Source organism: Pongo abelii, chromosome 20 (assembly GCF_028885655.2).
Source record: "Pongo abelii isolate AG06213 chromosome 20, NHGRI_mPonAbe1-v2.0_pri, whole genome shotgun sequence".
NCBI classification, from domain to species: domain Eukaryota; kingdom Metazoa; phylum Chordata; class Mammalia; order Primates; family Hominidae; genus Pongo; species Pongo abelii.
Genome location: NC_072005.2, coordinates 43,316,289 through 43,327,925, shown reverse-complemented (window position 1 = coordinate 43,327,925; position 11,637 = coordinate 43,316,289). Strand labels below are relative to the sequence as shown.

At 40.9% G+C, this 11,637-nt stretch overlaps 1 protein-coding gene across 4 annotated transcripts in view; it reads left to right on the top strand.

The window, feature by feature from the left end:
• The window catches only part of ZNF573 (zinc finger protein 573), a 48,220-nt gene that overhangs the window by 120 nt on the left and 36,463 nt on the right, over positions 1–11,637 (top strand). For 2 of the 4 annotated variants that reach the window (XM_054540303.2, XM_054540300.2), the window contains exons 2-5: positions 5,699–5,789; positions 6,469–6,513; positions 7,741–7,873; positions 9,316–9,408. In XM_054540303.2, coding sequence (XP_054396278.2) covers positions 5,721–5,789; positions 6,469–6,513; positions 7,741–7,873; positions 9,316–9,408 — 340 coding nt within the window. In that variant the 5' untranslated portion in view covers positions 5,699–5,720. Of the gene's footprint in view, positions 1–5; positions 192–5,698; positions 5,790–6,468; positions 6,514–7,740; positions 7,874–9,315; positions 9,409–11,637 lie in introns of those variants that run through there. The other 2 variants (XM_054540302.2, XM_003779168.5) reach the window with 2 other exon arrangements.

The following is an 11,637-nucleotide window of genomic DNA, read 5'->3' as shown; positions in this document are numbered from 1 at the left end:
TTGAACTCATTTCAGGATATAATAGGTACAGAGTACTCGCAGGCAAGGCTCTGGGCAATCAAGTTACGTTGGAGCCCAACCTAAACCAGCCCGGGTGGTGGAGGAAGCCTTTAAACCGTGGAAGCCTGTAGTGTGGATGGCCAGTTGTTATCGGAATCTCAGGCCCGTGGGTGCATGAACAGCGGAGGAGGGTATTTGAGTGCGCACGTGAGAGAATGTTGTATATGTCAGATGAGGAATGTTTGAGAGTGTGTGACAGAGAAACTGCGTGTGAGAGGCTGGGATGTGCCTCCTTGACGGTGGGTGCGGTTGTGAGGCTGTGACAGGTGAGTGAGTGGCTGTGCTTGCGTGACGGGGATATGAGGTGCTTGTCCTTTTCATGTACGTTGATTGCGGTGGCACTTTGAGTCGTGGCTGTAGGTTCCCGGCTGCTGCTTCTCTCCTCCCTCCTCACAGCTGCTTGCGGCTGACACACACAAAAAATGTCTGCAAGAGGGAAGTTGGATACTGAACTCTACATCAAGTTTTCCAGCAAGAAGGCATTGACTTGCTGTGAGATTGGAAACGCCTGGGAGGTTATTTCTTTGTGAGCTCTGAGAGCGAGCTACCTGTCTCAGAACCTCGTCTTTCCCAGAGCTCTGACCCCAGGAACCTGCTGTGAACTCATACGCAGATTCCAGCCTCTCTCCTACCTCCATGTGTTAAAGTGTGTGAACAGGGAAGGCGTGGAGGGTATTGTGTAAGGAGGCATTCCGTGCTTCAAGGAAAGACCTGATAACTCATGATTCTTTTCTCCCTCCCTGGTCCTGCTATTCCTCAAAAGGACTCTGAGGAGGAGGAAAAAAATTCTTTCACATCTAAAAATCAATGTTTAGACTAGTTGGCTTTTTTCTTTCCTAAGATTACTGGTTTTAGAGTATGCTTTACTTCATCTGAAATGTGTCTGAATGTCCTAATACCAATCTGCTTTCTTTCCAGTAGATGTTGGGAGCCATTGAGCTGAATCTCATTAACGTTCTCATATTTGGCCGGGTGTGGTGGCTCACGCCTGTAATTGCAGCATTTTGGGAGGCCAAGGCGGGTGGATCACTTGAGGTCAGGAGTTCGAGACCAGCCTGGCCAACATGACGAAACCCCATCACTACTAAAAATACAAAAATTAGTCTGGCGTGATGGTGCATGCTTGTAATCCCACCATCTTGGCCAGGTTTCAAACTCCTGACCTCATGATCCATCCGCCTCGGCCTCCCAAAGTGCTGGGATTACAGGCGTGAGCCACCGCACCCAGCCTTATGTGGATTATTTTACTTCATCTTCAGACTATTTTATATGCTAAATGACATTCTCTCCCAATTTACCAATGAGACTTTAAGACACATTTTATTAAGTATCAGAGCTTAAATCTGAAAGTCATATCCTAAAAGACTAACAACAGAGTTTGTATTAGTTACTTCAGGAGACCACCTCTTAAATATTACTTTTTTTTTTTTGGAGATGGAGTCTCGCTCTGTCGCCCAGGCTGGAGTGCAGTGGCGCGATCTCGGCTCACTGCAAGCTCTGCCTCCCGGGTTCACGCCGTTCTCCTGCCTCAGCCTCTCTGAGTAGCTGGGACTACAGGCGCCCGCCACCATGCCCGGCTAATTTTTTGTATTTTTAGTGGAGACTGGGTTTCACCGTGGTCTCGATCTCCTGACCTCGTGATCCGCCCGCCTTGGCCTCCCAAAGTGCTGGGATTACAAGCGTGAGCCACCACGACCGGCATTTTTTTTTTTTTTTTTTGAGACAGAGGCTTCCTCTATGGCCAGGCTGGAGTGCAGTGGCACAGTCTTGGCTCACTGCAACCTCTGCCTCCCGAGTTCAAGCGATTCCCGTGCCTCAGCCTCCTGAGGTCCATTATATCATTATTATGTCTTTGCATCCTCATAGCTTAGCTTCCATTCATAAATGAGAACATGTAATGTTTGGTTTTCCATTCCTGAGTTACTTCACTTAGAATAATGGTCTCCAACTCCATTCAGGTTGCACCCAATGGCGTTATTTCATTCCTTTTTATGGCTAAGTAGTATTCCAAATTTTCTTTATCCACTTGTTGATGGGCATTTAGGCTGGTTCCATATTTTTAATTGTGCTGCTATAAACATGTGTGTGCAAGTGTCTTTTTTGTATAATTACTTCTGGCTGGGTGCAGTGGCTTACACCTGTAATCCCAGCATTTTGGGAGGCTGAGGCCAGCAGATGACTTAAGGCCAGGAGTTTGAGACCAGCCTGGCCAACATGATGAGACTCCTGTCTCTATCATTGAAAAAAATAATAATAATAATTTTATATAATGACTTCTTTTCCTCTGGGTAGATACCTATTAGTGGGATTGCTGGATCAAATGGTAGTTCTACTTTTAGTTTTTTCAGGAATCTTCATACTGTTTTTCATAGTGGTTGTACTAGTTTTCGTTCCCACCAGTAGCGTAGAAGTGTTCTCTCTTCACCACAACCATGGCAACATCTATTATCTTTTGGTTTTTTTAAATTATGGTCATTCTTAGAGGAGTAAGATGGTATCACATTGTGATTTTTATTGGCATTTTCCTGATCATTAGTGATGTTGAGGATTTTTTCATATGTTTGTTGGCCATTTGTATATCTTCTTTTGAGAATTGTCTATTCATATCCTTAGCCTACTTTTTGATAGGATTATTTGTTTTTTTCTTGCTGATTTGTTTGAGTTCCTTATAGATTCTGGATGTCAGTCCTCTGTTGGATGTACAGTTTGTGAATACTTTTTCCTATCCTGTGGGTTGTCTGTTTACTTTGCTGATTATTTCTTTTGCTGTGCAGAAGCTTTTTAGTTTAATTAAGTCCCATCTATTTATCTTTGCTTGTGTTGCATTTGCTTTTGGGTTCTTTCTTGGTCTTGAACTCTTTGCCTAAGCCTACGTCTAGAAGAGTTTTTCCAGTGTTATCTTCCAGAATTTTTATGGTTTCAGGTCTTAGATTTAAGTCTTTGATCCATCTTTTCTCTAAGGTGAGAGATGAAGCTCCAGTTTCATTCTTCTACATGTGGCTTGCCAATTATCCCAGCACCATTTTTTGAATAGTGTGTCCTTTCCCCACTTTATGTTTTTGTTTACTTTGTTGAAGATCAGTTGGCTGTAAGTATTTGGCTTTATTCTGGGTTCTCTATTCTCTTCCGTTGGTCTACATGCCTGTTTTTATACCAGTACCATGCTGTTTTGGTAATGATTGCCTTGTAGTATAGTTTGAAGTCAGGGAATGTTATGTCTCCAGATTTGTTCTTTTTGCTTAGTCTTGCTTTGACTATGCGGGCTCTTTTTTTGTTCCATATGCATTTTAGGATTGTTTTTTCTAGTTCTGTGAAGAATGGTGATGGTATTTTGATGGAAATTGCATTGAATTTATAGATCGCTTTTGGCAGTATGGTCATTTTCACCATACTGATTCTACCCATCCATGAGCGTGGGATGTGCTTCCATCTGTTTGTGTCATCTATGATTTCTTTCAGCAGTGTTTTGTAGTTTTCCTTGTAGAGGTCTTTCACCTCCTTGATTCGGTATATTCCTAAGTTTGTTTGTTTTTGTTTTGTTTTGTTTGTTTGTTTTTGCAGCTGTTGTAAAAGAGATTGAATTCTTGATTTGATTCTCAGCTTAGCTGATGTTGGTATATAGCAATGCTACTGATTTGTGTACATTAATTTTGTATCTTGAAACTTTACTGTATTTATTTATCAGATCTAGGGGCTTTTTGGATGAGTCTTTAGGGTTTTCTAGGTATATGATTATATCATTGGCGAACAGCAAGTTTGACTTCCTCTTTACCAATTTGGATGCCCTTTATTTCTTTTTCTTGTCTGATTGCTGTGGCTAGGACTAGTCACTACTTTAAAATGCCAGTAATTCAGCAAGGACCATAAGTTGTAAATAGGAACGGGTAAGTCAGTGTATAGTGAAGACCACTAGAGAGATTCAGGTGATGTGCCTTGGGAATTCATGTGGAGGTGGCATTGATTAGATTCTGGTCATCATTGTAACTAAGCCCATGGAATCTATATGGAAGTTAGTGAATATATTCTGTAAGTTTTTACTGTCTAATTTTTTCTTCAGGTGATGTTAGATAAAAAGTGAAACCAGGCCAGGTGTGGTAGCTCATGCCTGTAATCCCAACACTTTGGGAGGCCTAGGAGGGAGGATCTCTTGAGCCCAGGAGTTTGAGACCAGCCTAGGTAACATAGTAAGACCCTGTCTCTAAAAAAATATTTTTTAATTAGCCAGGCATGGTGGTGCACACCTTTAGTCCCAGCCACTCAGGAGGCTGAGGCAGTAGGATTACTTGAACCCAGAAGCTTGGGTTTGCAGTGAGCTATGATCACACCACTGTACTCCAGCCTGGGTGACAGAGCAAGACCCCTACCCCTTAAAAAAAAAAAAAAAAAAAAAAGAGAGAGTTTAGCAGTAGTCTGGATGACACTGTGGCTAAGTGGCAAAATAAACCCACCTTTTAATACACACATTTGTGTGTGAGTGTATGTGTGTGTGTACACATGTATTTTTTAAGTTAATGTATGAACAATGTTAAAATGATTATGAAATATATTCAAAAAAGAAAATCCAGATAGCAACTAAAAGAAAAGTAATGGTAACATATGATCATATTGTAATGTAACAGAATAAATAAATTACCAGACTTTCTCAATGTATTGATGTCCTATAGCCTGTGCCTCAATGCTTGTCTGTCTTTTTAATGATCCAATGATATTGTACATTCTGTTTTTTCATCTTAATTTTCTGTTGACAGTATATCTGAAATTTTTAAATTTTATTAAATACATTTCCCTACTTAGCATCTGATAGCTTCTTGGTATTCTATTACATGTATATTTTGTCTTTAGCAAGGCAGTTTGTGCTCAACACAGAACCAGGCCTAAGCATTTCCTCCTGTGCTGTGTTCTTTCTCATATTTTGACCAATTTCAACTGATTCTGATGCCGTAGAAGAGGTTCTAGTTTGAGGCCAGGCATGGTAGCACATGACTGTAATCTGAATAGTTTGGGAGGCCAAGGTGGGTGAATCACCTGAGGCCAGGAGTTCAAGACCAGCCCCGCCAACATAATGAAACCCCGTCTCTACTAAAAATACAAAAAAAATTAGCTAGATGTGGTGGTGCGTACCTGTAGTCCCAGCTACTTGGGTGGCTGAGGCAGGAGAATCACTTGAACCTGGGAGGCAGAGTTTGCAGTGAGCCGAGATCTCACCACTGCACTCCAGCCTGGGCAACAGAGCAAGCCTCCATCTCAGAAAAAAAAAAAAAAAAGCTTCTAGTTTGAACGATAAGTCCTCTCTCAGTCTTGGAAGGTGGGAATGAAGGCAAGTAAATCTTCTCATGGAAAAACTGAGCAGCCTAATCTCAAGTCTAGATCAGCCTTCCCAAATTGGAGTCTTGTCCAGAAAACCTCTTGCTATCTTGTCTGGATCTGGCTTCAGTGAGCCAGTGACTTACTCTAAAACTACCTTTGTATAGCTGGGTTTCCTGGGGTGTGAGGTAGTGCTTAGATTTATTGTCTGTTTTTCCCTAAGTTATGTGTTCAGTTGTGAGGGATTAACTTGGAAGGAGAAATAGAAGAGCAGAAAGATTTTATTTTAAATTAAGTCATATTGGGAACACTAACATCTCTTTTCTTCTCTCAGCTCTGGATTCTCTGGAGTTTGAATGTTTCCAGTGTTGGAACCCCACCGAGTAGGACTGATCAGGTCTTACAATTCTAAAACCATGACCTGTGTAAGTTGATTAATTCTGTTTCCTTGCAATATCATGATCATAAGTTATGTGGATTTTTTCATTAACCTAAGGCTTCCTATTTAAGAAGGCTTCCTTCAGTTATCTGTCCCCACTTTCTTCTAATATAGTGAATAGTGATAGCAAATAACTCAGTTTTCTCCCTATGAGTATTTTCTGTCTACTTTCATATTTATTGTCAAATGTATTTAATACTCACGTGCTTATTCTTCAACCAAAGTCTATGATAGAGCAGTAAAGGAGTGAAGTCTCAACAGGGAACTATTTGAGCTTCCTTTATAGGTCCTTAGTTTGGTGAATTAGAGATGTTGGTCCTATTTGGATACCATAGGTAGGCCTTGACATTCTCACAGACCTGAGTTTTCTAGGCAAATAAGATGGGATTTGGTTATCAATTGGTCTGTCTTAGTATGTGATGAGATCTCATATTCTTTGAGAATTTTAGAATTGTTGGAGATAAACCATGGATCTTGCCAAGGAATTACTGACAGACAAGTTTTTATTTTGCGGTTGAATATGTTCTGCTGAACTTCGGTGGCATCTTTTTGATTATGAGTCATTCCTATATCAGTATCCATTCTAGAACAAGAAAAATATTAAGTGATGGAAAATGACAATGAATGAGAATATTATCCTAAGGAGTAAATATGTTGATTTCCAGAACTGGGGAAGACCTTTGAAGTTTTGTCCAACAAAGTATATGAAGGTAGGCTAGCTACGGTGGCTCACACCTGTAATCCCAGCACTTTGGGAGGCCAAGGCAGGAGGATCACTTGAGGCCAGGAGTTTGAGACCCCTTGCAAAAAAAGTGAGACCCCCATCTCTACAAAAAAAAGTACAAAAATCAGCTGGGCGTGGTGGCTTGCACCTGTAGTCCCATTTACTCAGGAGGCTATGGCAGGAGGATTGCTTGAGCATGGGAGGTCAAGGCTGCAGTGAGCTGTGATTGTGTCATTGCACTCCAGCCTGGGCAACAGAGTGAGCCTGTCTCAAAAAAAAAAAAAAAAAAAAAAAAAAAAAAGATTTTAAAAATGTACATGAAGGTAAAACATGGATTAACGATGGAGTAAGTCTGAAATATTCATAATAAAATTGATTGTTGCACAGTCAGTAAAAGTATATTTGTCAAAATAAAGAAAAATGCTTATTATGTGCTCTGACATAATGATGTAACTTGAGGCTTTTGGAAATGTCTAAATGTTCTGCAAAAGCTTTTTTTTTTTTTTTTTTTAAATATGGGGATTGGCCAGGTACAGTGGCTCACGCCTGTAATCCCAGCACTTTGGGAGGCTGAGGCAGGCGGATTGCTTGAGCCCAGGAGTTTGAGACCAGCCTGGGCAACATGGTGAAACCCTGTCTCTACAAAAAAATACAAAAATTAGCTGGGCAGGTCCTGCACACCTGTAGTACCAACTACTTGAAAGGCTGAGATGAGAGAATCACCTCGGCCTGGAAGGTCAAGGATACAATGAGCCATGTTTGAGTCACTGCACTCCAGCCTGGGGAGCAGTGAGACCCCGTCTCAAAAAAAAAAAATAAATAGCACAAAACGATAAAATATTGGAGATTATTAAATTTGGCAAGGACATCTCATTTTTCTAACTTAAAGGAAAAATACTTTAGAAACTCATGTTTATTGGGAATTTACGCATCACATGACTAGCAGACTATGTAGTTGTGTCTTTAATACTTTATTGAATTTTATTTTATCCATTCCTCAGCAGGTCTGAATTATTGTGGTAACCTCCAACATGCAGAAACATTTGTCTGTGGCAATAGGATCCTTTAGGAATATGTAGACATGTTGCTTTAGTCTGCTACCAGTCATTAGCCACATATACTATATCACTCCTTTTCTCTACTGTGCTCTTCTAATCTCCTGTCTTTCCATCTTTAAAATGTTTTTAAAATTTTGTAATGCATGGGTTTGCAGTTTCAGGAATTAGTGACGTTCAGGGATGTGGCCATAGACTTCTCTCAGCAGGAGTGGGAATACCTGGACCCTAATCAGAGGGACTTATACAGGGATGTGATGTTGGAGAACTATAGAAACCTGGTCTCACTGGGTAAGTTTATTTGCCTCAGGTAATTTAAAATGTGATCTGTGATATGTTACCTTTCAACACAGTGAATTTCAAGGCCGTATTTCAAGACATAGTTGAATTTCTCCTTCCTGTTCTTAGAGGAATATTTCAGCTCCGCCTGTTTGACAATGGCTGTGCCACCAAGCACCATCATTTTCTTCATCCTTTAGAGATAGTCACATATTCTCCTGCCCCTTATGATTGCCTCCTTTCCTTAATATCCAAGGAGCTGGGTTAAAATTATGTATTATTATTATTAAATTATATATTATTAGTCCATGAATAACCATTGTCCAGGAATCCTGGTTTCCCATTGTGCATATTTCCAGAATTCCTATAGATATGCTGTGCCATCATCTGATCCACCTGCAGGGACAAAAGATGCAGATTCATGATTTACTCTGAGTATAAGAAGAACCCCTGTGACTTATATAGTGCTGGATTAGATGAACAATATTTATTGAAAACTGAAGAGTCTACAGTTCATTTCTTGTAGCCAATTTGTATGATTTATTGTTGAAAGTTATAATTCATGAGCTTTGCACTGAGTTTGAATGAAGATTTTATATATCAGTCAGAATGCTTTTTTTTCTGTCATACAGAAATAATAAAATAATTGTAATTGGTACAATTGTGCTCATTATGTCCCCAGCCGCTCTTCGGAAGGGAGGGGGAATATATATATATAATAACTTAATCCTCAAAGAACTGTGTGATAATATTATTGTTATTATCTTATTTATTTATTTATTTTTTTGAGACTGGATCTTGCTCTGTTGCCTAGGCTGGAGTGCAGTCATAGCTCACTGTAGCCTTGACCTCCTGGGCTCAAGTGATCCTCCTGCTTCAGCCTCCTTAGTAGCTGAGACTATAGATGTACCACCATGCCTGCCTAATTTTTTTTTTTTTTTTTTTTTTAAGTAGAGATGAGGTCTCGCTGTGTTGCCCAGGTTGGTCTCAAACTCCTGGTCTCAAGTGATCCTCCCACCTCAACCTTCCAAAATGCTGGGATTACAGGCGTGAGCCACCGTACCTAGCCAATAGTAGTAGTATTATGCCCAGCTTATTTGCCAAATTGGAATAATGAGTTGAAGTCACATGGCCAAAGTCACAAGGTTGGTAGATTTAAGAGGAATAATTTGTGTCCCAGCCTTCTGGCTCCAGAGAACTTCACAGCTACTTTGGGGTGGTAATATTTGGAAAGAGACATTTTATAAGGTCACAGGTTAAACTTTCTCCTAAGAGACCACGTGTGTGTGAGTTTACATTAAAATAAGGTTTTACTGTACCTGCTTCATTTCTTCAATCATCTCACCCCTCTTTTATTTGAAGTCCTTAGTTCATTGTAAATTTAACCAAAGCTCAAAAGTTTCTGTTACTTTTGTTTTTATTTTTATACCATGTGGCATTTCTTTTCTTATAAGGAGGACATTCCATTTCTAAACCAGTTGTGGTTGATTTACTGGAGCGAGGAAAAGAGCCCTGGATGATTTTGAGAGAAGAAACACAGTTCACAGGTAAGGAAGGCAGGGCACCCCATCAGGGCCAGCCACAGCCCATGGGGTAAGAGAAAGGAGGCACTTTTGTGTTGTTTGTGAAACCTTCCTCCAAGGCACCCAGACTTGTGGAGCAAAGGTCTACAACCTGGTTGGGAATAAAGATTGCAGCGTAAGCTATGGAAGAAGCTTCAACTTTACCCCATTTACCAGTCACCTTATTTCTTTTATATTTCAAACCCGTTTTCAGTTATGGGGTCTTTCTTTTTTCTTTTCTTTTTTTTTTCCGAGACAGAGTCTTGCTCTGTCGCCCGGGCTGGAGTGCAGTGGCTTGAATCTCCGCTCATTGCAACCTCCACCTCCAGTTTCAAGTGATTCTCCTGCTTCAGCCTCCCGAGTAGCTGGGATTACAGGTGTGTGCCACCACGCCCGGCTAATTTTTGTATTTTTAGTAGAGACATGGTTTCACCATGTTGGCCAGGCTGGTCTTGAACTCCTGACGTCGTGATCTGCCCGCTTTGGCCTCCCAAAATGCTGGGATTACAGGTGTGAGCCACTACATCCAGCCTCTTTTTTCTTTAGTGCAATATTTTACCTGTATTTTGGACTCAACTGTTTTTTCAGCTCCCCTTTTGCACACACAAACAACACATATCAATGTAGTGATCATGAGGAAGACATGTAAGGTCCTTATCCTCATGGAAATTTACATTGTACTAAAGAACACATAAAAATAAATAGGTAGGCTGGGCGCAGTGGCTCACGCCTGTAATCCCAACACTTTGAGAGGCCGAGGCGGGTGGATCAGGAGGGCAGGAGTTCAAGACCAGCCTGGCCAGTCTTGAATGGTGAAACCCCGTCTCTACTAAAAATACAAAAATTAGCCAGGCATGGTGGCAGGTGCCTGTAATCCCAGCTATTTGGGAGACTGAGGCAGGAGAATCGCTTGAACCCGGGCGGCAGAGGTTGCAGTGAGCCGAGTTCACGCCATTGTACTCCAGCCTAGGCGACAGAGTGAGACTCTGTCTCAAAAGTAAAATAAAATAGGCCAGGCGTAGTGGCTCACGCCTGTAATCCCAGCACTTTGGGAGGCCGAGATGGGTGGATCACGAGATCAGGAGATCGAGACCATCCTGGCTAACACGGTGAAACCCCGTCTCTACTAAAAATACAAAAAAAATTAACCGGGCATAGTGGCAGGCGCCTTTAGTCCCAGCTACTCGGGAGGCTGAGGCAGGAGGATGGCGTGAACCTGGGAGGCAGAGCTTGCCATGAGCCGAGATCATGTCACTGCACTCCAGCCTGGGTGACTGAGCGAGACTTCGTCTCAAAAAAATAAATAAATAAAATAAACAGGCAAACAACTACTATTAGGCAGTGGAATAAGCAATGGTAGAAAGTAAGCAGAGATTAGGCCATTTTGGATGAGATGGCCAGGGACAGCTTCTTTGGGGCAGTAGTATTTGGAAAGAGACATGGTATAAGGTCACAAGCCATGTGTTTATCTGAGGAAGAATATTCCAAGCTGAATAAAGAGCTTAGAAGGCTAAGGGGATGGCTGAGGCATTGGAGGGAAGGAGTAAGGAGAGTCAAGGGAGGGGAACAGAGAGAGCTATGTGAGTTTGAGGAGCACCAAAGTAGACCAGAATAGAGATCCTAAGAGGAGAGTGACAAGAAATGAGGTCACACTGTTAGGAGGAGTCAGATCACATGAGGTATTATTTAATTTGAATTGTTGGGAATAAGAAGGATTAGAACCAATGATGTAATTGTTTTCAAGGCATTTTTAAAAACATCACACAGATTCAGAGAACAACATATAACAAATGTGTAGCTTACTGAGTCTTATAAGTTAAACAATCATGTCACCACAGCCATGTCAGGAGTTAAAACTTAAAATTTTTTTTATTTTAATATAATTTTAGAGTTACAGAAAGGTTATAATAATGACATACAAGATTCTTTTATACCCTCAAAGCAGTATTTCTAAACAAGGAGAGAGTTTCTAGTTAATTCTGAAGTCCTCCACATGTCTGCAACCAGTCACAATCTTCTTCCTCCTGCTAAGTGTAACCATTATTCTGATTTTAATGGTAATAAGTTCCTTCCTTTTATTCTTTCTCCAATTTCAAGTCTTTTTAAGTTTTCACAAGTCTCTAAGTTTTGTCTTCATCTTTCTTTGTGTTCTTAACCCCTTATTTGCTGAAGAAACATCTTCCATTCTAGATTTTGCTGTTGCCATCCCTGAGA